Genomic DNA, 25,407 nt, shown 5'->3' with positions numbered 1-25,407 from the left:
TGTGGAAAGAGTTCCATGGCATATTGTTGAGTAAAAAGAGCAGGTTATGAAACAGTATATAATCCCATTATCATAAAATCTCACATACAAACTCACACGCACACTCACACAGAGCTGTCTGGAAATCTGTTCACCAAACTGTTAACAGTGACTAGCTCCAGTTGGTGGAATTTAAGGGTAATTTTTACTTTCTTTAAACTTTATTTTAGTTTCTTTAACTCTTTATTTTGAATTTTAAAGCCTTTTAAATAACTATTCAATATCATTTTGGAATGAATAAATAAACAAGCAAATAAAAAGTAAAAGAGCTGGGCGCAGCGGCTCATGCCTATAATCCTAGCACTTTGGGAGGCCGAGGCAGGTGGATCATCTGAGGTCAGGAGTTCGAGACCAGCCTGGCCAACATGGCAAAACCCTGTCTCTACTAAGAATACAAAAATTAGCCGGGCATGGTAGCAGGCATCTATAATCCCAGCTACTCAGGAGGCTGAGGCAGGAGAATCGCTTCAACCCAGGAGGCAGAGGTTGCAGTGAGCTGAGATTGCACCACTGCACTCCAGCCTGGGCGACAGAGCAAGACTCCATCTCAAAAACAACAACAACAACAAAAAAGTAAAAGTTCCACTGTCCCAATCACAGTCCCAATATCACCTCTCGACTCTGAACAATGCAGGTGGCCTCGATGATGAGGCTGAGGGGGCTGCAGAAGGAGCTCTGGCTTGAGCTACTCAGTCCTGGATGTGGAAGTGGTGGATGTGGCCCTGTGACTAGCTGTGTGGCCTTCAAGCAGTCACTTAGCCCTTCAGAGCCTCCATGTCTTCCCTGAGTGCCTGCCTGTGGGCTGGCTGGGTGGGGGGATGCAGGGAGGCACCCACAGCCCAGAGGCTCCTCAAGGCTCCACTGCCCAGAAACCTGTGCCTGAGCAACGTCCTCTCCAACTTCCCCAACTGCTAATGGTCCTGAGTGCACGCTCCTGGCAGGCTGGGACAGACGCAAGAGGAAGAAAGAAGTCCAGGAGGCAAGGGCATCCTGAGGAAAGTACACTAAAATCAGGCTCAGCTGGGTCAGCGACGGGTGCCCTCGCACCGGAACCTGGGAGGACTTGGGGGAGGAAGAGGAGAGCCTGAGCCCAGGATGAAACAGGCTGCTTCGGGCAGCGTGGGCCCCAGAAAATCTCCTCCATCCACTACCCTTCGCTTATTCACACGCTTGGCTCCAGGGCTCTCCCATCCCGCCCAAACCCCTCTCCCTAGTTCTCGGGCTTGTGTAGGATGCTAGAGCTGGAAGGGACCACAGTGAATCAGCTTGGCCAATCAGCTCGCCTCACCCCCTCATAGTTCAGGAAACCAAGGCGTTTAGGAGACAGGACTTCCTGCTGATGGGGAGGTAGAGTCATCACAGCTCCGGACCTGAACCCAGGGTCTGGTTCCCAGCTGCCGCGTCACAGGACACAGTGTGCGGGACCAGCCTCCATCAGCACATCCCTCCCACCCGCTCCCCACCCGCTCCCCGCCGGGCGAGTTGGAACAGCTGTGCCACAGCCGTGTGCCTGGTCCTCCTTGCCAGCCGGCCGGCGGGGCACCCAGCCCCAAGGTCCCATTTTAGAGTCTGTTCCTAGGATCCTTCCTGGCACCAACTGTCACAGGTCGGGTTCCCAGGAAAACACTCGAGGACGAGATTTGTGTGCAGGCTTCTCAGGGAGTGCTCTCACAGGCAGTGCCTGCCAGGGGGAAAGAAGCCACGGGACGGGCAGAGAGAGGAGTGAGTGCCATGCAGTAGCCAGGAAGGCCCGGCTGGTGAACCTTCCGAGCTGTCCTGCCTTGAGGCAAGAGAGCCTGGCCTTTCTGTCCCTCATGGATGCAGGTTTGGAGATGGGGCGACCTTGAGCAAGGTGGTTCTCTTCAGCTGAGGGCAAGTCCTAGAGAGAAACCCAGCTGGGCCCCACCAGCCATCGACACTCCCGGCAGCTGCAGGAATGAGATCCTCTGCCCCCCACAGCGGGCACTACAGAGAGGGTGGTGACCTGCCCTAGATTACATCGCCCGTGAGTGGTGGCCCTGAATTCACTTCCAGAGGACCAAAGCCCACACCTTAATCCTGGTAAACACATGAATATCTAACACTTAGAGGGTGTGCTTCCGTGCACTAAGCACTGCCTATAAACGTCATTGTTTAACCCTCAAAGCAACATCATGAAGTATTGGTATTCAAGACACATTTTACAGATGAAGAAACTGAGTCTTGGAGACGATAGTGTAATGCCCAGACCGTTTGTTCCCCAAAGAAGACCACCAGAGTCCAGAGTCAAAGCCAAGCGGCAAGGATCTTTTACTGCAAGTTCGAACTTGGTCCCTCTGTTCCACAGCATACAAGAGGGCCCCGAACAATGCGAGTGCTTGCTTTTTATAGCCCGATGTAAATAGGATAGTAAGGTTACAGAGGAACAAGGGAATTCTTTTGGTTACAGCATTACAATTGGTTTACATTTTAAGTTATACATTTAGTAGTTGTTTTTTTTTTTTTTTTGAGACGGAGTCTCGCTCTGTCACCCAGGCTGGAGTGCAGTGGCCGGATCTCAGCTCTCTGCAAGCTCCGCCTCCCAGGTTTACGCCATTCTCCTGCCTCAGCCTCCCAAGTAGCTGGGACTACAGGCGCCTGCCACCTCGCCCGGCTAAGTTTTTGTATTTTTAGTAGAGACGGGGTTTCACTGTGTTAGCCAGAATGGTCTCGATCTCCTGATCTCATGATCCGCCCATCTCGGCCTCCCAAAGTGCTGGGATTACAGGCTTGAGCCACCGCGCCCGGCCATATTTAGTAGTTTTTCTATTGGTTCCCGCGCTTCCAGTAAAACCACGAACGGCTGTGTCCTTATCGGGGATTTTCCAGGTGGTGTTTGTACTGGGCTCAGGAAATTGAGAGATATATGGTGTTTGTACTGGGCTCAGGAAATTGAGAGATATATGGTGGGATGTGTTTGTACTGGGCTCAGGAAGTTGAGAGATATATGGTGGGATGTGTTTGTACTGGGCTCAGGAAGTTGAGAGATATATGGTGGGATGTGTTTGTACTGGGCCTGTTTGTGTTGAGTCCGGGGCTGAGGAATGTGCCTGATTTCTTTCATTCCCCCCTTTTCTTAGGTACCTCTAGAGCCAATCTTGGGTCTTATAAGTCTGATTCTGTTTCAGCGTTTACAGGTTGGTATTGGGCTCTGAGGACCATGAGCTGTACGGTGTCAAACCTTTCCCTGACAAACTGTAAAATTCTGTTAACAACACAAGGTCCTACGGTAAACAGAAATAGTAGACTCAGCAGGGGTCCAAGGAAGGGGGCTAACAGGGAAAACACAGAGGAATTCCACCATTGGTCTGCAGCTGAAGCAAACTGCCGTGTTTTTACTTCTGTGCTTAACTTGCGTAACTGTTGGACCCGGTTCTCTACAAGCCCTGATTCATTTATGTAGAAACAACAGTCTTCCTTTAGAAACATACATGTACCACCTTTTTCAGCAGTGAGTAGGTCTAGGGCCCTCCGGTTCTGCAAGGTTACCTGAGCTAGGGACGTGAGCTGTCGCTGAAGGGAGGCAAGGGACTCAGCCGACTCCTCCATAGCAACGGCAAATTGTTGGTACAACTTGTTGCTTTCTATGAGGGTGTGACCTATGGCTCCCCCCGCCAGTCCGGCCGCAATGAGGGATGCGGTGAGGGAGATTCCCACAATGAGGGGGAGAAATATGGCTCGTACAGGTCTCGGTCTAGGGACTGGGTGAATAGCAGTACTAGTCCAGTTACCGGTGTACCCTAGGAACTCGCCGGCAGTTAGTAGAGTCAACTGGGGAACTAATGTGACAGGAAGACACAGTAGGTTGGTAACAGAGGGACCAGATAGGTTCTTAGATAATGTTCCATTACACCAGAAGAATATGCCCGGCGGAGCCCTTAGGGTGGTACTAGGGGGCGTTGCAGTGATATTGCAGAGGCTGGAATTAGTTCCTGAGAAACAGTAGGGAAACTTCTCCTGACTGGGGCTTAGGTATAGTGGCACGTTAGGGATAGGGGCATATGAGAGGTTTCAGAGGTTGTTAGCTCGGGCAGAGGTAGAGGATCCCCATGGCAGAGGGACAGCGGTTAGCGGTGGACGCCCTAGAGTGGCACACAGAAAGCAGCCAGACAGGCTATGAAGTCCTGTAAGGTTAGCAAGTTCTAGTCCTTCTTGTAATAATTTTAACCAGGAGAAAGGACGTAAGTCTTGTGTTAGTCTGTTTTCTTGTCGTTGGATATTCCCATGGACCAGGGGCAGTACCTGCACTAGACCTCGCCACAGATAGAGGTGACTGCTAGGCCATGTGGAGGAGGAGGAGTAGTATACAGCCCCATGTTGAGGCGTGGTCCAGCGGGAGTTCCAGGGGTCTTTGACTATCCATGTATATGAAAAGTCCCCGTCCCGTCTACGATGGAAGGGTCACTTAGGGTCTAACTGTTCTTCCTTACCCCAATAATGGGATTTATGGATGTTACAATAGTTATAAGGGTAGCCGGCATTTTGGTGCCACCAATAGTGTTTACAATCGTATTTAGTCTGATCAAACTCAAAGCATATTATTGGTGCCATAGGTTTGGCTATTTGAAAACCAGTAAAATTTAGTAAAATTGGGCTATTGCACCCTGAGGAGGGGCAATCAGCACTGGCCAATAATTTCCCGGGCTTATGAGGTTGTCCAGGGTGGGTTTGGTTTTCATAAAGCCAGAATCTCCAGATAAAGGGATTAGGAGCTGGTTTTGTGTTTTCCCCAGCGGCCACTAGGGCGCCTAACGTTAGGGTTAGACTACCTAACTGCATGTTTGCAGTGAGCTATGCTGCCGGCGCAGGGTGAGTTTTAAGGGGTTGTTCTTAGCTCTGTCCACAGTCCACGTGGCCGGTGCTTCAGCCGCCGCCGTGATTGGCCCCAGAAGGTCGGAGGCTGGGTCCACTGGCTTGACGTGGGTGTAGTGGATCCACGACGCGATGCCTTCTACCTTCAGGGCGGTGGGTGTGGTTAGGAGTACCTGGAGTGGTCCCTTCCACCAGGGTTCTAGGGTCTCTTGTCGGTGTCGCTTAACCAGGACCCAGTCTCCCGGCTGGTACGGATGGGGTGTCGTGGGGGACCGGTCTCATATAGTTCCTTCAGCTTGGGCCAGATTTCTTGATGAATTTTCTGCAAGGCTTGTAGGGAAAATAAGAGTTCAGAGACATTTTCTGTTTCAGACTTGAGCAGATCATCTTTTAGGCTGGGAACCAGGGGTGGGGGTCTGCCATACATGATTTCGTAAGGGGTAAGGCCCAGTCTGTAAGGGGTATTACGGGCCCGGAACAGAGCGTAGGGGAGAAGGACCACCCAATTAGCGCCAGTCTCCATAGTCAATTTAGTTAAGGTCTCCTTTAAGGTCCGATTCATCCTCTCTACCTGTCCTGAACTCTGGGGCCTGTAAGCGCAATGTAGTTTCCAATTTGCCCCAAGGATGGAAGCCAAATCCTGACTTACCTTAGCGACGAAGGCCGGCCCATTATCTGACCCTATCTGGATGGGGAAGCCATACCTGGGGAGGATATCTTCCAGAATTTTCTTTGCTACAACCTGAGAAGTTTCCCTTTTGGTTGGGAATGCTTCAGTCCACCCTGAAAAAGTATCTACAAAGACAAGTAAGTACCGATACCTGTATTTTCCTGGCTTTATCTCAGTAAAATCTACTTCCCAGTAGATACCGGGCCTGGTTCCCCTGAGCCTTGTTCCCGTTGCAGCCTGGGATTGGGGGTAGGCGTTGTTAAGCTGGCAGACTTTGCAACTTGTCACGATGCTGCTGGCCGTCTCGGCTATATGTCTGATTTTGAGCTTGGAGCGTCTGATCAGGTCTATCATCTGCCAGGCACCCAGGTGGGTGGTTCAGTGGATGTGTTCTAACACTTGTTGTCCTAATTTTTCTGGTAGGATGCTTTGGTCATTAGTATCAGTCCACCACCCATTCTGGATCTGTTTCAGGGGAAGTTTGTCGATCCACTGGAGATCTTGTTCTGAATAATCAGGGAGATATGGCAAGTCCCGGGGGCCCAGATCAGGGAGCTGGAGTGCAAGGAGTTGGCTGGGAGCCTTTGCCACACTCCTTGCAGTTTGGTCTGCCAGAAAGTTGCCTTGAGCAATTGGAGTGGTTGGTTTCTGATGCCCTGGGCAATGTACAATAGCCAATTTTTTTGGTCTCCATAGGGCTGTTAACAGGGCTAGGATCTCTTGCTTGTTTTTTATCTCTTTTCCTTCAGCCGTTAGTAACCCTCGCTCCCTGTAAATGGCCCCATGTATGTGCGCCGTAGCAAAAGCATATCGGCTGTCTGTGTATACTGTCAGTTTCTTCCCTGCCCCTAAGGTAAGAGCTTGGGTGAGCGCTATCAGTTTGGCCTTCTGGGCCGATGTTCCCGGGGGCAGGGGTTCCGCCCAGATTACCTCAGTCTCTGAAGTCACTGCCGCTCCAGCGTACCTCTGGCCTTGATGCATGAAGCTGCTCCCATCAGTGAACCAGACTAGGTCAGCGTCAGGAAGTGGGCGGTCCTGCAGGTCTTCTCGAACTCCGTGCACCTGAGCTAGTATCTCGGTGCAGTCATGGAGCGGGGCATCCAGGTCCGGGTTGGGCAGCAGCGAGGCAGGGTTTAAGGTTGTTGGGGGCAGGAAAGTTATCCTGAGGGGATTTAGTAGTAGTCCTTGGTAGTGGGTGAGCCGGGCGTTACTTATCCATCGATTAGGTGGCTGTTTGAGTACACCTTCGATGGCATGTGGGGTAACGACCCATAATTCTTTACCCATGACAAGTTTATCAGCATCTTGCACCATCAGAGCCGTGGCCGCAATCATTCGGAGACAAGGGGGCCACCCGGCAGCCACTGGGTCTAATTTCTTTGACAGGTAGGCAACCGGCCTCCGCCAGGGGCCTCAGTTCTAAGTTGTTACCGCCTTGGTGACACCCTTGCTCTCGTCCACGTATAAGTGGAAGGGCTTGGTGACATCAGGTAGTCCCAGTGCAGGCGCAGAGAGTAGGGCGGTTTTGATCTGTTGGAAAGCCGACTCAGCTTCTTCTGTCCAATTAAATGGCTGCTGCCCCCGTGTTGCCTGATACAAGGGTTTAGCCAGCTCTACGAACCCAGGTATCCATAGTCTACAAAATCCCGCCGACCCCAGGAATTCCCTCACTTGTCGGGTGGATTGTGGCCTGGGGATCTGCAGAACAGTTTGTTTCCGGGCGTCTGTTAACCAGCACTGCCCTCCTTTTAGCAGGTACCCCAGATATGTTACTTCTGATTTACAGATTTGAGCTTTCTTTGCCGAGGCTCGGTAGCCTAGGTTCCCTAGAGCTTGTAAGAGACCCTTGGTCCCTTGAATACAAGCTTCTTGGGTCTCAGCAGCAATCAGGAGGTCATCAACATACTGTAGTAAGGTTATTTCAGGGTGTTTGCGTCCGTACTCACCCAGGTCTTCATGGAGGGCCTCATCGAACAGGGTAGGAGAGTTTTTGAATCCCTGTGGCAGTCTGGTCCATGTCAGTTGGCCACTTATGCCCCTCCTAGGGTCAGTCCACTCGAAGCCGAAGAGCTTTTGGCTCTGAGGGGCTAAAGGCAAACTGAAGAAAGCATCTTTCAAATCTAAAACAGTGTACCATTGATGTTTAGGGTTTAGGGTACTCAGGAGGGTGTACGGGTTAGGCACAGTTGGATGTATGTCCATAACCCTCTTATTGACTTTTCTCAAGTCTTGTACAGGTCTGTATTCACCGCTATTAGGTTTTCGTACCGGCAACAATGGAGTATTCCAGGGCGAGTGACATGGGCGAAGGACCCCTTGGTCGAGGAGCCGGCGGATATGTGGTGCAATCCCTTCTTTGGCCTCTAGGGGCATCGGGTATTGGCGTACCTGCACGGGGTCTGTCCAAGGCTTAAGTTCAACAAACAAGGCAGGACGGTGTTTTGCTAGTCCTAAGCCCCCCGTTTCCGCCCAAGCTCCTGGATATTGCTGGAGCCAGGTTGCTATGTCCTGGTCAGGGGCCGCTCGCTCCTGGTGGAGCCAGTACTCATCTTCTAGGGTTATAGTCAGGACGGACACGGGCTGATTTTGGGAGTTGGTCACGACGGGCCCTTCGGGGAGGAAATGGATCTGTGCTCCCATTTTAGTTAGCAGGTCTCTCCCTAATAGGGGACAGGGGCTCTCAGGGATGACCAGGAAAGAATGGGTTACATTCCTGGCTCCAAGGTTTACTGTTCTTTGTGTTGTCCAGGGGTATTTCTTAATTCCTGTGGCCCCTTGTACCCACGAGGACTTGGAGGATAATTTTCCATTAGTTTTAACTAGGACCAAGTGCTGTGCTCCCGTATTGACCAAGAACTGAACTGGGGACCCCTCCACTTGCAAAGTTACCCTAGGTTCGGGGAGGGGGTCCAAACCCCGTCTTCCCTAGTCTTCATCTTGAGTGACTAGTACGGGTGTAGACCTAGGGGGTCCCTGTCCTTGTTGTTTCTGTTTGGGGCAGTCTCTTACCCAGTGGCCAGCTTCCTTACAGTAGGCACATTGGTCTTTGCTCAGATTATCATGTCTGGGGGACCGCCTAGGTTGGGTGTTCTCTGGCTGTAGGTGCTCTTTCTGTACTACTGCTGCCAGGACCTTGGTCATTTTTTCAGTGGCCTTAAATTGCTTTTCTTCTGGAGTATCTCTGTTATTGTAAACCCGCTGGGCTATCTGAAGGAGGTCCTGAATCTGTTTTCCCTCTAAGTCTTCTAATTTCTGGAGTTTCCTTTTAATGTCTGGGGCCGCCTGATTTACGAAAGACATTACGACAGCTGCCTGACTTCCTGGAGCCTCTGGGTCTATGGGGGTGTATTGTCTAAAAGCTTCCATTAATCTTTCTAAGTAGGTAGCTGGGCTTTCTGTCTTTCCCTGCAGAACAGAGTATACTTTAGCCAAATTAGTGGGCTTGCGAGCAGCTGCCCGGAGACCCGCCATTAGAGTCTGGCAGTAAAGGTGTAGCCATCCCCTACCTTCTGCTGTGTTGTAGTCCCACGCCGGCCTGGTCAGAGGAGAAGTCGCATTTATGAGGTCGGGGTTGGCAGTCGGTTGACCATCGTCCCCCAGGACCTGCTTTCTAGCTTCTACCTGTATTCTCTCTCGCTCCTCCGTTGTGAACAAGATTCGGAGGAGCTGCTGACAATCATCCCAAGTGGGCTGGTGGGTGAACATGACACTATCCAGTAAAGCCATTAAATCTTTGGGGTTGTCTGAGAACCGAGCACTCTGAGTCTTCCAGTTATACAGATCACTGGTGGAGAATGGCCAGTACTGGAGCCTGGGGATTCCCATGTCATCTAGGGGTCCTATTTCCTGAAGGGGTAGAGCCACTGTGGAGTCAGGCGGCTGGGGGGGCTAGCCCGCAAAGTGCGCCCTCACGTCTGCCCCACCGGCCCTTCAAAGTTACTTTCACTTTCAGCGGGTCCGGGTGCGCCGGCCGCCTCCCGTCTGGCTACTCCTTCCCGCGGCTCAGCCCGAGGGGCTGGGGCCTGGGGCCCGGAGGGATACAGAGGGGGTTCTGTGGACAGTGGGTCCCCGCTATCAGGTAGAACAGGATGGGGGGGGCAGTCGGTTGCTTGGATTTTAGCGGCCGAGCAACCAGTGTCTTACAGGGTTCAGGGGCTAATTGGAAAGGGGACAGCCAAGGAGGCGGGTTCTCAACAAGGTCCTGCCATATGAGGATATATGGGATTTGATCCAAGTGGCCCGCACGCCCAGGTAGGAAAATCTTGGACTTTAGTGATGACAGGAAGTCGGAACGTCCCTTCGGGTGGCCACCCCACATCAAAGGCAGGCCATTCGGAGTGGCACAGAGTAATTAGCTTTCCCTTCCTGATTTCCATACTAAGATCATGGCCCCTTGCTCTAACATCCTTGATATTACTTGTAAGGAGAGATAGGGGAGTGCTCTGGGTATTACCCATCCTGTAATAATTTGTAGTCTCTTCCTGTAAAAGAATATGGGTTAGAATTCCTGTAAAGGAAATCTGGCGTATAAATAATATCTAGCCGCAAGCGTGCTCTGGAAGCCCAGGTCAGAATCAGTTCAGATAAAAATCTAGATCAGACGAGAGCCAGGGGACATCTCCCACCAGTCTCCGCTGGCTGTCCTATAGCGCGTCCGCCAGGACTGCGTCAGCTTCAGTTTCAGACTTCGCGAGTCACAGATACAGGTTCAGAACAGACACAGACGGACAAACAGAGACGAGCCAGCTCACCTATCAGCAGATCGATCCCGGTAGATCCGTTGACCAGGGGTGTGGTGGGCTTGGGGAATCCCGGACGAGCCCCCAGATGTAATGCCCAGACCGTTTGTTCCCCAAAGAACACCACCAGAGTCCAGAGTCAAAGCCAAGCGGCAAGGATCTTTTACTGCAAGTTCGAACTTGGTCCCTCCATTCCACAGCATACAAGAGGGCCTCGAACAATGAGAGTGCTTGCCTTTTATAGCCCGATGTAAATAGGATACGTAAAGTTACAGAGGAACAAGGGAATTTTTTTGGTTACAGCACTATAATTGGTTAACATTTTAAGTTATACATTTAGCAGTTTTCTATTGGTTCCCGCGCTTTCAGTAAAACCACGAACGGCTGTGTCCTTATCGGAGACTTTCCAGGTGGTGTTTTTCTAAAGTTGAGATATATGGTAGTCTCTGAGTTGAGAAATGTGTTTGTACTGGGCTCAGGAAGTTGAGAGATATATGGTGGGATGTGTTTGTACTGGGCTCAGGAAGTTGAGAGATATATGGTGGGATGTGTTTGTACCGGGCCTGTTTGTGTTGAGTCCGGGGTTGAGGAATGTGCCTGTTTTCTTTCATCCCCACCCAAATCTCATTTGAATTGTAGCTCCCATAATCCCCACGTGTCATGGGAGGGACCGGGTGGGAGGTAATTGAATCATGAGGGCGGTTCCCCCCTGCTGCAGTCCTTGTGATACTGAGGCCTCATGAGGTCTGACGGTTTTATAAGGGGCTTTTCCCCCTTTTGCTCAGCACGTCTCCTTGCTTCCCCCTCCACCATGATTGTAAGTTTCCTGAGGCTTCCACAGCCCTGCAGAACTGTGAGTCAATTAAACCTCTTTTCTTTATAAATTACCCAGTCTCAAGTATGTCTTTATTACCAACATGAGAATGGGATTAATACCACAGGTAATTTGCCCAAGGTCATTCAGCTAATAAACCAGGACTGGAGCCCAGGCAATCCGACACCAGAGCCATTACATGATCAGGCCACACTGGTACACTGGACCTTGCCCAGTAGCTTGTGGATAACATACATTTCGAGGAGAGAGTGGTGAACTTTGACCTTGGCAAGCTGGTGGTCTGCAGGTTGATGGCGGCTCCGAGGAGGCAGAAGCTGCCTGGGATCTTTCCATCCCTGCAGGCTCCTTGCCCTAGGCCCCCTGAGCTCCAGTGCTCAGGGGGGCGCAGCCTGGCTGGAGAAGTCATCCCCTGTGGGGAAAAGAAAGAGAGATCAGACTTTTACTGTGTCTATATAAAAAGAAGTAGACATAAGAGACTCCATTTTGTTCTGTATTTGAGATGCTGTTAATCTGTGACCCTACCCCCAACCTTGTCCTTACAAGAGACATGTGCTGCTGTGACTCAAGGTTTAATGGATTTTGGGCTGTGCAGGATGTGTCTTTGTTAAACAAGTGCCTGCAGGCAGCTTGCTGGTTAAAAGTCATCACCATTTCAACTACCCAGGGACACGTACACAGCCAAAGGTTGCAGGGACCTCTGCCTAGGAAAGCTAGGTATTGTCCAAGGTTTCTCCCCATGTGATAGGATGAAACAATGCTGCTAAAAGGTTTATGGAGATGTTTGCATATGCATCTCAAGGCACAGCATTTTCCTTTAAACTTATTCATGTCACAGAGGTTTTTGTTCATATGTCTTACTGCCGATTTCCTCCCTACAATGATCCTATTGTCCTGCCACTCCCTTATCTTTAAGGTGGTAAAGATAATTATCAATAAATACTAAGGGAACTCAGACCGGTGCCGGCCTCTGTAAGCTGGTGATGGCGTGGGTCCTCTGTAAGCTGAGCGCCGGTCCCCTGGGCCCACTTTTTCTTTCTCTATACTTTGTCCCTGTGTCTCATTTCTTTTTTCTTTTTTTTTTTTTTTTTTTTTTTTGAGACGGAGTCTCGCTTTGTCGCCCAGGCTGGAGTGCAGTGGCGCAATCTCAGCTCACTGCAAGCTCCGCCTCCCGGGTTTACGCCATTCTCCTGCCTCAGCCTCCTGAGTAGCTGGGACTACAGGCGCCCGCCACCTCACCCGGCTAGTTTTTTGTATTTTTAGTAGAGACGGGGTTTCACCATATTAGCCAGGATGGTCTTGATCTCCTGACCTCGTGATCCGCCCGTCTCGGCCTCCCAAAGTGCTGGGATTACAGGCTTGAGCCACCGCGCCCGGCCCATTTCTTTTCTCAAATCTCTCGTTCCACCTAATGAGAAACACCCACAGGTGTGGAGGGGCAGGCCACCCCTTCAATCCCCCTCAGCCCTGCTCACAGCCCACGTCTGTGTAGGGCAGCAGGTGCCAGTACCAGCCAGGCAGACTGGGTTTGGCCACACAATCTCCGCAGAGCCCTGGTGCCTTGGTTTACAGAGCTGTAAAACAATAGATTGTCCCTATTATCATCACGCTTGTGGCTCCCTCAGGTCTCTCTGAGAGGGCCGCTGGTGAAAAATGATGATGGCACACACAGCAAAATGCGGGTGCTGGCCGTGTTCTGCAGGGTCACCAGGCCCTGCAGAGGTTGACTTGGACAGCCAGCCACCCCACGTTCCTTGGGAGAGGCACTTTTCCTACCACCTGTGCGAAGCTGTCCTGAGAACCAAGATCTTCATTCCTCAAAGGCCTTGCATGCGTGGGAAAGGAGGCTGCCCTAGGGAAAGAGACCAGAGGTCCCTGGGCCGTCCTTCAGCCCAGCTTCTGTCCGTCACACTCCATGAAGAGCCTGTATTTGGGAAGTGCCTGTCTCCCTTCCAGGCTGCCAGCGAGCCCTTTAAGGGCAGGGACAGAGCCTGCCCCCTGCCCAGTACATTCCCGGTGCCCAGCCTCACCTGCCACAGAGCTGTCACCCAGACAGAGTTTGCTGAACGCATGAATGAGATGAGACATTAGTTTTGCCTCCCGGAAGTTGGACTGTTCCCGGGGGAGTTCCGGGAATACTGAGGAGCTTGGTCCTCCCTGGCAACTTGTAGAGTGCAGAGCTGATTTTAAAAAGAATCACTGTTGGCATCAGGGCTGGCCAGTATCTACCCCTGGTCCGGAGGCTGACCCCTGTCCCAGGGCATGTGTGTTGGTTTGCCAGGGCTGCCGTAACAAGGTACCACAACCTGAGCAGCTTTTACGTGACAGAAGTGTATCGTCCCACGGTCCCGGAGGCCGGGCGTCTGACACTAAGATGTCAGCAGGGCTGGTGCCTTGGCCTGCAGAGGCACCACCCACACTCGGCCTCTGTCTTCACACGGCACTCTTTGTACGTCTGTGTCCAAATTCCTCCGTTTTAGGAGGACATCAGTCATACTGGATTAAGGCCCATCCTAATGACCTCATCTTAACTAATGACATCTCAAACAACCCTGTTTTCAAATAATGTCCCATTTCGAGGCAGTGGGTGGGGTTAGAACCTCAACACAGGAATTTGGGAGGGACACCACTCAACCCATAGCAGCTGATGATTGTTCTGTTGGTCAGGGCTGGGCACAGAACACCCCATAGGCTCTCTGCTGCCCCCCTCCTTGTTCCTGTGTACACCGTCACCAATGCTAAAATATGAAGACCATGAAGATGATGCCTGGATGACACCAACCCAGAGAGATCAAACCGTCAGGCAGCACTATCCCAGCTCCAAGGCGTGCCCTGACCCTCTGCTTAACTTCCCTTGGTGAAGAGGTGAAGGACGGGTCTCACCTGCAGCCAGACAGGCTCAGAGTTCTCTCTGGTGCTAGTTTTGGTACCTCTGGGAGGGAGAAGAAGCTGGCTTTGCCAATACCAGGCTCTGGGCACCAGGCTTAGTGCCACTGGGGTGAGTTCATGCCCAACCCGCACTCATTCACTCCGCTTTCTCTCTTCCTTTCCTCCCTCTCCAGCTCTTGCTGTTGCTGTTGCTCTTTCCTAGAACCCAGACCACCCATCGTGGGCTGGAAAGGAAGCAAAAGGGCCCCAGATTTCCCAGGAATGTTGCATTTTGACAATCAATTGCCAACCTTAGGTGTGACCTCCTCTTCTCCCTCCCAGCTCCCCACAGGGGGGTATCTGCATTATCCCCATTCTACAGGACTGGGAGGTGAGGCTGTGAGAGTGAGGAACTGAGGAACTCGCTTGGCTTTGAACACAGGCACAGCCAGCCCCAGCGGGTGGTAGTGGTAAGTCTCCACCAGGCCTGGCTGGGAAGCCTGTGTGCCACAGGCCTGGCTGGACTACCTACCTGCAGCCTCCAGGACACTCGAACCAAAGTCCAGGTGCAATTGCCTTTATCATGTCTGCTCCAGTTCTGACAATCATCTCAAGGATACTGGCCAGGTGGCCCCAGGAGCAGGAGGCTGGTCAGCGTTTGTCAGAGCAGAGCTCATCACTGATAACAAAAGTGCTGGCCACGCCAGTGCTGGAGACAGGCTGGGACTGCACTTATCGTTGAGAGGACAGAATTCCACAGTAAAACTTTAGCCTGCGCTGGCTGCTCATCTGAGCCTTGGTCAGGGCGTGAGGCCCCCCCCCCTTGCTGGGCATAACCTAGAGCAGAGAGCCGTTCTGCCTAAAGGCCTGTCCTGCCATTGGCCCTGCTGGGTGAGGGGTCTTTGGCCCTGCAGCAGAGCATGGGACTGGCTAGGAAGGAGTGACTTGAAGGGAAAAATAGGGCCACCTGCCCAGATACTAAGGCACGGAGAATGGTGTAACATATTCTGGTTTTTTTTTTTTTTTTTTGAGACAGAGTCTAGCTCTGTCGCCCAGGCTGGAGTGCAGTGGCCGGATCTCAGCTCACTGCAAGCTCCGCCTCCTGGGTTCACGCCATTCTCCTGCCTCAGCCTCCCGAGTAGCTGGGACTACAGGCACACACCACCTCGCCCGGCTAGATTTTTTTTGTATTTCACCATGTTAGCCAGGATGGTCTCGATCTCCTGACCTCGTGATCCGCCCATCTCGGCCTCCCAAAGTGCTAGGATTACAGACTTGAGCCACCGCGCCCGGCCTGGTGTAACATATTCTAAACACACGGGCAGGTCCCCATGTGGATGTGACGGATGCGTGTACACAAGGGTAAGCACGTGCACCCCTGTTTCCAGGCCTGGCCCCCTGCAGAAAGACGGGGGAGCCGGATCCTGCTCAGCAGCGGACAACAGGATCCGCCCTCGCCCAGGACGGCCTCAGGACTCCAGGCGCTGAGACCTCACTCTACTCCCGTTTCACTTCCGTTAGAGGCTAAGAACTTGTTAAGAGCCAGGCTTCCTTTCTTTCTGCTCCAGCTTCAGGTTCCTTCTGAGACCTCACCAAGGAGGGGGTGGGGGTTGCTTTGAAATGCATCTGCTTTGCTTAGTCTCTTCTTAGGTGACTTTTTAAAAATTGTGATAAAAGGCACCATTTTCAGCGTTGTAAGTGTACAGTTCTGTGGCATTGACACTGTTGTGCAGTCATTGCCCCCCCATCCATCTCCAGAACCCTTTTATCCCCAACTGAAACTCTGACCCATTAAACACGGACTCATTTCCCCAGCCCCTCAGCCCCTGGCAACCACCATTCTACTTCCTGCCTTTATGAACTTGGTCATTTTAGGCAGTGCATATAAGTGGGATACACATACTGTATTTGTCCTTTAGCGACTGGCTTATGCTGCTTGAAACTCAGCCTTCACGTTTCATCTATGTTGTAGCGTGTATCAGAATTTCCTTCCTTTTGCCTTTCTGTGCAACCTGCAGAGGGGTCCATCCAGCGTCGTTCTGGATTCCCATCATAACTTAAAGGAAATTTTCACAATGTCCAGAGCCCTTGATGTCCTTCAAATGAAGAAGGGGGATGTCCTTAAGTTCCTTGCAGCAGGAACCCACTTAGGTGGCACCAATCTTGACTTCCAGATGGAACAGTCCATCTATAAAAGGGAAAGTGATGGCATCTACTTCATAAATCTGGAGAGGACCTGGAAGAAGCTTCTGCTGGCGGCTCGTGCCATTGTTGCCATTGAAAACCCTGCTGATGTGAGGGTTATATCCTCCAGGAATACTGGCCAGAGGGCCGTGCTGACGTTTGCTGCTGCCACTGGAGCCACTCCAATTGCTGGCCAGTTCACTCCCGGAACCTTCACTAACCAGATCCAGGCAGCCTTCCGGGAGCCACAGCTTCTCGTGGTTACTGACCCCAGGGCTGACCACCAGCCTCTCACGGAGGCATCTGACGTTAACCTACCCACCATTGCTCGTAACACAGATTCTGTCTGCGCGATGTGGACATTGCCATCCCATGCAACAAGGGAGCTCCCTCAGTGGGTCAGATGTGGTGGATGCTGGCTCGGAAAGTTCTGTGCATGCGTGGCACCATTTCCCTCGAACACCCGTGGGAGGTCATGCCTGGTCTCTACTTCTACAGAGATCCTGAAGAGCTTGAGAAAGAGCAGGCTGCTGCTAAACACACTGTGACCAAGGAGGAACTTCAGGGTGAATGGACGCTCCAGCCCCCGAGTTCACGGCTGCTCAGCCTGAGGTTGCAGACTGGCCTGACGGCGTGCAGGTGCCCTCTGAGCCTATTCAACAGTTCCCTACTGAAGACTGGCGCGCTCAGCCTGCCACGGAAGACTGGTCTGCAGCTCCCACTGCTCAGACCACTGACTTCAGGCCACTGAATGGGTAGGATCAACCACTGAATGGTCCTAAGCTCTTCCTGCACGGGCTCTTCAGCAACATGGAGATAAGGTTGATGGAAAATCAACATCAGTTTCTAAAAAAAAAAGAAGACTGTCCTTCCTTTTTAAGACTGTATAATATTCCTATATGATACATGTAGATATATAATATATAATATAGATAATATATAATTATATAATATATAAATAATATATAATATATAAATAATATATTTCCACATATTATATTATATAAGAATATTTTACTGCCTTAAAATATATATTATATAAATATATAAATATATTAAATATTATATATTATATAAACATATATAATATTCCTGTATATATAGTCTATATATTTTGGGTTTGCATTCATCCGTCAATGGGCACTTGGGTTGCTTCTATCTTTTTTTTTTTTTGAGATGGGGTCTCACTCTGTCGCCCAGGCTGGAGTAAAGTGGTGTGATCTCGGCTCACTGCAAGCTCCGCCTCCCGGGTTCACGCCATTCTCCTGCCTCAGCCTCCCGAGTAGCTGGGACCACAGGCGCCCACCACCACGCCCAGCTAATTTTTCTTTTGTATTTTTAGTAGAGTCGGGGTTTCACCGTGTTAGCCAGGATGGTCTCCATCTCCTGACCTCGTGATCCGCCCACCTCGGCTTCCCAAAGTGCTGGGATTCCAGGCGTGAGCCACCGCCCAGCCAGTTGCTTCCATCTTTTCAATGCTGCTATGTGCATGAGTATACACATCTCTGTTTGAGTCCCTGCTTTCAAGTCCTTTGTCTGTATACCCAGAAGTGGGATTGCTGCATCCTGTGGAAAGTCTGTGTTTAATCTAGGGGGAGTCATCATACTGTTTTCCACAGTAGTGGTGCCATTTGACATTCCTACCAACAGGGCACAAGAGTTCCCATTTCTTCACATCCTAACACTTATTTTCCATTTTATAAAAGTCATCCTAGGTGTGAAGTGGTGTTTCGTTGTGGTTTGGATTTGCATTTCCTTAATGATTAATGATGTTGAGCATCTTGTCATGTACTTATTGGCCATTTGAATATCTTCTTTGGAAAAATGTCTATCCAGGTCCTTAGGTAACTTTACATTTTAAAAAAACTCCTTGATGCTCTGAAGGTTGTCATTCGGGACCATTTCTCTCTGAGATTTCCTGTGGCCCATCCCTGGGCTTCGCTTGCTCCCAACACAGACGTTCCTCTGGGAGCAGGAGGTGAGATGGGAAAGGGAGCTGGAAAGACAGACATCGCCCAGCCTTGGGACCAGCCTGGAGAACTTTGCTCTTGGGAATTTCAAGCTTGTTGCTTGAGAAATCCAGAAACTCAAGCTAAGCTGTGGCCAATATGCTGTGCTTCCCCCGAGACAGAGAGGCCAACTTTGAGGGGACTTTGGGCTGGGAGGGCCGCTGACACTGCGCTCCTGGCAGGAATGTGCAGCCCCTGCCTCCAGACCCGTCTTCAGGCCCCCAGCTTGTGATTTTCCAGGGAGAACCTGCTGCCCCCTGGTCACATGACACCTACGGTCACATGTACAAGCCTTTCTGCTGATAAGAAAGATTGTAATCATGCCTGGAACTGGAAGGTGTGTACAGGGCTGGGCTCATCATCCACCTCAGTTCAGAGTTTATTGCCAGCATCAGCCTCGAGGCCCTTCTCCTGTTTCATTCCTCTTCCCCCCTTCATCTCTGGGCCCAATTCCTGTCTCCACCTTCCCCTCGCCCCACCATGGCCATCCATTGCAATGTGTCTGATGTGTATCCTTGCATCTTTGTCAAATGCATATTTTTGTGTGTGTATCTTTAATATACACTCTCCTGTGCTAATAAATTGCATTCTCTTTCTCACTTTATTGTTCATTTACGTTTTAAAAACCATTCATACTTCAGTATATGTTTCTAATTCATAGAGGATTCCATCCTGGCTTCCATATCTGGGAGACAGACAAACAGGTAGCACCATTTCTTGATACACCTGCACTCTTTTTTTTTTTCTGAGTCTCGCTCTGCTGCCCAGGCTGGAGGGCGGTGGCGCCATCTCGGCTCACTGCAACCTCCGCCTCCTGTGCTCAAGCAATTCTCGTGCCTCAGCCTCCGGAGTAGCTGGGATTACAGGCACCCACCCCCATGCCTGGCTAATTTTTTGTTATTTTTAGTAGAGGCAGGGTTTCTTCATCTTGGTCAGGCTGTTCTGAAATTTCTGGCCTCAGGTGATCCACCCGCCTTAGCCTCCTGAAGTGTTGGCATTACAGGCGTGAGCCACTGCGCCTGGCCCCAGTACACCTTTACTCTTAAGTTAGGAACTAAATTAGTCTAATCATCTACGCCTTTGCTTGCTTTTTCTATGGAACTATCTCTTCCTGAGAAGGTGGCTTCGTGAAGATCTCCAACTACAATTGTTGAGCTGTTTCTTCCTACAGTTCTGCCAGTTGTTGCTTCATAGTTTTTTCAAGACTATTGTTTTATGTGTGTGTGTGTGTGTTTGTCCATTTTATCATATGCTATATCCCTCTTTGATAATATGATGGTTTTGCCTTCAATTATATTTTGTTAGCTGTTAATATCACCACTCTTTCTTTGGTTCATATTTGCCTGCTATATCATTTTTCTGTCTGTTTCTTTTCAGTCTTTCTCTATCTTTTTAAGTATATTCCTCACAGTTCTGAGTATCAAGACTAAGGGTTTCTGCCTAGATATTTTCTGCCTTTTTATTTAGCTACTGACATTTTATTTATAGTTATTATAAATACTGTAACTTTAGGACTTATCTGTATCTTATTTTATATATCCTATTTATCATATGTTTTGTTAACTTTTTTCCCTTTCCTTCTGCTGGTTTGAAAGTGTGCTTTAGAACCCTGTAAAGTGCACCATTGAAGAGAGGGCTCTTAGGAGTCATGGTGACTGAGAACATCACAGTATCCTGGCTGGGGTCCTGGAACAGAATTGAGCATTTGTGGAAAAACTGGAGAAATCCAAATGAAGTCTTCAGTTTAGTTAGTAATGTTATAGCAATGTTAATTTCTCAGTTTTGGTAAATATATTGTGGATATATAAGATGTTAACATGAAAGAAATCTGTACTACCTATCTTAACCTTACAATTCTCCCACAAATCTAAAGTTTTTTCCAAATAAAAATTTTAAGACACATCTATGTATAAAAAATACATGTATGCATGTATGTATGAGCAGGCAACAAGAGATTATCAGGAATGAACAGACAGATTTAAAAAACATTTGAAATGAAGCACATAAATCTTAAAATACCAATTAGGGAATTGGGAGTTAACAAGCTACCAAAGTTGCAACCCTGAAAGACAAACAGAAGCAAAACATAAAGGAAGCACAAGTGAAGATGTGTGTGTGTGAAGATGCATGTGTATGTGTAGCCAGGTCCTCAAAAATGTAACACAGAGAGAATGAGGGAAATAAAATATTCACAGAGGTAATGGCCATGACATTTTCAGAACTTGTGAAAAACATATCAGAAGTCTAGGAACAAAAATGCATCCCAAGCAGGGTAAGTAAAAATAAATCCTTACCTAGACACACCTTGGTAAAACTGAAAATGCAAACGACAAAGATAAGATCTTAAAGACAACCAGAGAGAAAGGGTGAGTCGCCCACAAAGGTTAACAGTTAGAGAGACAGCCGACTTCTCAGCAGACACAACAAAAGTCAGAAGATAGTGAATACAGCCTTGCGAATATTGACAGAAAATAACTGTCAACCTAGAATGATGAACCCTGAGAGACTATCTTTCAAGATTGAGGGTGGCAAAAGTGGGAAGTTTGTCATCAAGAAAGTTGAACTAATGAAAGAAAAAAAATTGATCTCAGAAGAGCAACTTAAGATACAGGATAAAAGAGAGAATGCTGAGTAAATGGAAATAATGTATGTAAATTCTAACATTGTCTTTAAAAATTATAGTAATTGTATTTATAGATATCATCAAATTGCTCTACTCAGAAGCTTTACCAGTTTACAGTCACTAGCAACATAAGAAAGTACTCATTTCCCCATCTCTCTCACAGTGTGATTTTTACTAAACCAATAATTGAAAATGGTATTTCAGCTGGGCATGGTGGCTCATGTCTGCAATCCTGGCACTTTGGGAGGCTAAGGTGGGTGGATTGCTTGAGCACAGGAGTTTGAGACCAGCCTGGGCAACATGGCAAAACCCCACCTCCACGAAAAAATTTTTTAATAAAATAGCCAGGCACGGTGGTGTGCACCTGTAGCCCCAGTTACTCAGGAGGCTAAGGTGGGAGGATCACTTGAGCCCAGGAGGTCAAGGCTGCAGAGAGCCGAGATTGTGCCACTGCACTCCAGCTTGGGCAATGGAGCAAGACCCTGTCTCTAAAATAAATATATAAATAAAAATTAGCATGTGGTATGTCTTTCTATATATTTAAATCATCTTTTGTATCTCTTAGAATTTTAAAATTTAAATCATAAATGTTTCATGTATCTCATTATGTTTGTTCCAAATTGTTTCATTTTGTGTCATCATTGTTTGTTGCTTTTGCTGTTGTTGTTTTTGTAAATGGACTTAAATGAACTTTCTTCCATTAGTTTTTCTATTAATAACTAGTTGTTGTTTATTCATGTGAAGTCTATAGTTTCTGAATATTAATATCAAACTAGACACTTTACTAAATTATTCTGTGGTTTGTAACACTTTTTTAATTAATAGATTTTATTTATTTATTTATTTATTTACTTATTTATTTATTTATTTATTTATTTTTGAGATGGAGTCTCACTCTGTTGCCAGGCTGGAGTGCAGTGGTGTGATCTTGGCCCACTGCAATCTCCACCTCCTGGTTTTAGGTGATTCTCCTGCCTCAGCCTCCTGAGTAGCTGGGATTACAGGCATGCACCACCACGCCTGGCTAATTTTTGCATATTTAGTAAAGATGGGGTTTCACCACATTGGCCACATGGGTCTTGAACTCATGACCCAACCAATCCACCCACCTCGGCCTCCCAAAGTGCTGGGATTACAGACATGAGCCACTGCGCCCAGCTAGATTTTATTTTTTTGGAGCAACTTTAGGTTCACAGCAAAACTAAGTGGAAAGCACAAAGATTTCCACATGCCCCCAAACCCTCACCACACACACCACCTCCCACCGCCATCCTGCACCAGAGGGATACATTTGTTACGGCCGATGAGCCTACACTGACACATCGTTGTCAACCGAAGTCCACAGTTCACGTTAGGGTTGAGTCTTGGTGTTGCCCATTCCATGGGTTGAGACGTGTCCTAACATCTACCTCTGTAGTATCATATAGGATGGCTTCACTCTCCTGAAAATCTTGTGTGCCCTACCTATTCATCCTCTATCCTGCAACCCCTGACAAGCACTGATCTTTTTACTGTCTCCATAGTTTTGCTTTTTCCAGAATGTCATATCGTTGGAATCACATAGTATGTAACCTTTTCAGATGGGCTTTTTTCACTTTAGTAATACGTGTTTAAGATTCCTCCATGTCTTTTTGCGGCTTGAGAGCTTATTTCTTTTTAGTGCTGAGTCATATTCCACAGTCGGAGAGCACCAGAGTCCATGCATTCACCTACTGAAGCACAGCTTAGTTGCTTTAGTGCTGAGTCATATTCCACAGTCGGAGTGCACCAGAGCTGGTGCATTCACCTACTGAAGAACAGCTTGGTTGCTACCAGGTTTTGGCGATTATGGTTAAAGTTGCTGTAAACATTCATGTACAGGCTTTTGTGTAGATCTGAGTTTTCAGTTCATTTGGATAAATATCAAGGAGCTCAACTGCTGGATTGTGTGGTAAGAGCATGTTTAGTTTTGTAAGGAACTGCCGGCTCTCTCCCAAACTGGCTGTATACCATTTTGCTTCCCACCAACAGTCAATGGCCCTTCCTATTGCTTTTCATCCTCACCAGCATTTGGTGTGTAATTTCTGAACAAAATCCTTTGTGTTTTCCAAGTATACAGCTATTTTGATCTGAAAATAATAATTCTTCCTCCATTCTGATTTCTCTATCCCTATATTCTACCTCTTGTCAAATTATATTGGCTAATACATCCAGAAAAATATTAAGTAATAGCTGTAAAAATGGATAAACCTCTTTTGTTCTTGACTTCAAGTTTGGGAGAACTTTTATTGTGTCCCCATTAAGTATGATGCTGGCTTTTATACTGAGATAAGTATATTGTTTCATATTAAGAAAATACACCTATTTCTATTTTATTAAGAGTGTTTACCAAAAATAAACTGTTGAATTTTTCAGTATCTGTGGGGATGATCACATCATTTTTCTTTTATATGCTCAATATTAATATGATCAATCACACTGATAGATTTCATAATATTAAGCCATTCTTAAATTTCTAAAAAGGGAGGTAACCTTTTTAGAAAAAAATCTCCTTAGGTCTAGTGCAGTGGCTCACACCTGTAATCCCAGCACATTGGGAGGCTGAGTCAGGCAGATCACTTGAGGCCAGAAATTCGAGACCAGCCTGGCCAATATGGTGAAACCTATCTCTACTAAAAATACAAAAATTAGCTGGGCGTGGTGGCGCACGCCTGTAATCCCAGCTACGTGGGAGGCTGAGGCAGGAGAATCGCTTAAACCCAGGAGGAAGAGGTTGCAGTGAGCCAAGACTGTGCCACTGCACTCCAGCCTGGGCGACAGAGTAAGACTCCGTCCCAAAAAGAAAAGAAAATCTCCTTAAATTCTTAAAAACAGTGACAACTTGTGTGTGCCCTATCGCTGAAGAGAATGTTAAATAAATGCACAAATATGAAAAAGCTGCTCATGAAGTGCTCCTGTTTTTTTGGCACACCCAAGTCCCTCCACATACGGAAAACCCTGGGACCTTCCAGCTAGAAAGACACAGGCAGAGCACCCACAGGAACCTTCCTGCAAACGCAGAGCTTAGCTTCAGTTCAGCCCAGGGACTGTTTGTCTGAGGAGTGGCCTCAGGCAGACAGCTATAGGGCTTGGGGCCCCCTCCAGCCTTCAGGTGAGTCAACACCACTATTAGACTCACCAGGCAATTCTGGGAATGATCTGAGATCATTGTAATGTTTCTCAATTCCTTTCACAATGCTGGGGGCCCAAGGCCAGCGCTGCCCTCCTGAGAAAGGAGACACAAGGAGCAGAAGGTCAGGGTCAGTGGGGCATGGTGAGTCTTTGGAGTTCCTTGGGAAATGCTTCCTGGGCTCAGCAAGGAAAAGTCTACTAATACAAAACGGGAGCCTTCTGCTTCTACAAATTGAACTCCCGTGATTGCAGCCTCTGTCTTCAATTTTTTTTTTTCTTTCTTTCTTTTCTTTTTTTTCTTGTTTTTGAGACAGAGTCTCGCTCTGTCGCCCAGGGTGGAGTGCAATGGTGCAATCTGGGCTCACTGCAACCTCTGCCTCCCGGGTTCAAGCGATTCTCCTGCCTCAGCCTCCCTAGTAGCTGGGACTACACGTGCACGCCGTCATGCCCGGCTAATTTTTGAATTTCTGTAGAGACGGGGTTTTACTGTGTTGGCCAGGCTGGTCTTGAATTCCTAACCTCAGGTGATCCACCGCCCTCAGCCTCCCAAAGTGCTGCGATTACAGGCGTGAGCCTCCGCGCCCAGCCCCCTCAATTCTAATGCTCTCTTTCTAGCCCTCTCTTCCCAGCTCGGATGGGCCCTTGGCCCCAGGTCTCCAGTGGCAAGTCCCGGCGGGCTCCTAGGCGGACTCGTGCAGGCTCCGGCCATCCGTAGACACAGTGGGGCCTCCCAGAACCTGGGGAGCCTGGGCTGCACAGAGAACCCAAAAGGCTTGCAAGGAGCCCCAGCAGGTGAGTCCGCAGCATGTGTTGGTGATTCGCTGAGATGAAGCCAAAGGGAAACAGCCCAGGGCGGGGGCACTGCAAGTATTAGGTAGAATCATATGAAATTGCAGGTAATTTGCTGTTGTTGACCTACGGAAAACCAGCATTATCATACGGTTCAGCCAAACCCCAAGGCTGCCGTTGAGCCCAGAACAATCACAGAACCAGTTCTGTGGTGCCACCCAGTGCCAGAGGAAGAAAACAGCTTGATTCTTAAATGATGCTGCTGACACTGACAGAGTAAGTGGCGTTTCTGGAGCTTCCGTGACGTGCTGGGGATAGAAGTTTCACACAAGTGATTATGTAATGTTATTGTGTTTGTGGCAACAGTCAAGCATACTTATATAACAAAAACAGCTCTCCTGAGGTAAGCAAGTAGGTACTATTATTATTCCCATTTTAGAGGGGAGAAAGATGAGGCTCAGGGGATTTTCAGCAAGTGGTGCAAAATCACACAGCCCAGGGAGGCAGACCCAGGTTTGAACCCAGAGCCTGGCTCAGAATCCTGCTCTTCACATGCAGCTTCCCTTTCCACGTGAGGGAGAAGGTGAGGCTCCCAAGCGAGAGAGCTGAACTCTGGGAGGTCCCCGGGCAAGACTGACCCAGGTGCACACACCTGAATTTCTCAGCACTTCCCG

The 25,407-nt window shown here is 48.9% G+C and overlaps 1 protein-coding gene and 1 pseudogene across 1 annotated transcript in view; both read left to right on the top strand.

Moving 5' to 3' along the window:
• MELTF (melanotransferrin) overlaps positions 1-24,834 on the top strand; it is a 60,479-nt gene extending 35,645 nt beyond the window's left edge. The window contains exon 16 of the mRNA XM_077991135.1: positions 24,560-24,834. Within this exon, the coding sequence (XP_077847261.1) occupies positions 24,560-24,774 (215 nt within the window). The 3' untranslated portion in view covers positions 24,775-24,834. The remainder of the gene's footprint in view (positions 1-24,559) is intronic.
• Positions 15,919-16,944, top strand: LOC709858 (small ribosomal subunit protein uS2 pseudogene; annotated as a pseudogene).
• Positions 24,835-25,407: the final 573 nt, after the last annotated feature.

Source organism: Macaca mulatta, chromosome 2 (assembly GCF_049350105.2).
Source record: "Macaca mulatta isolate MMU2019108-1 chromosome 2, T2T-MMU8v2.0, whole genome shotgun sequence".
Taxonomy (NCBI): domain Eukaryota; kingdom Metazoa; phylum Chordata; class Mammalia; order Primates; family Cercopithecidae; genus Macaca; species Macaca mulatta.
The sequence above is the reverse complement of the archived record's forward strand: the minus strand, read 5'-3'. Positions and strand labels throughout refer to the sequence as shown.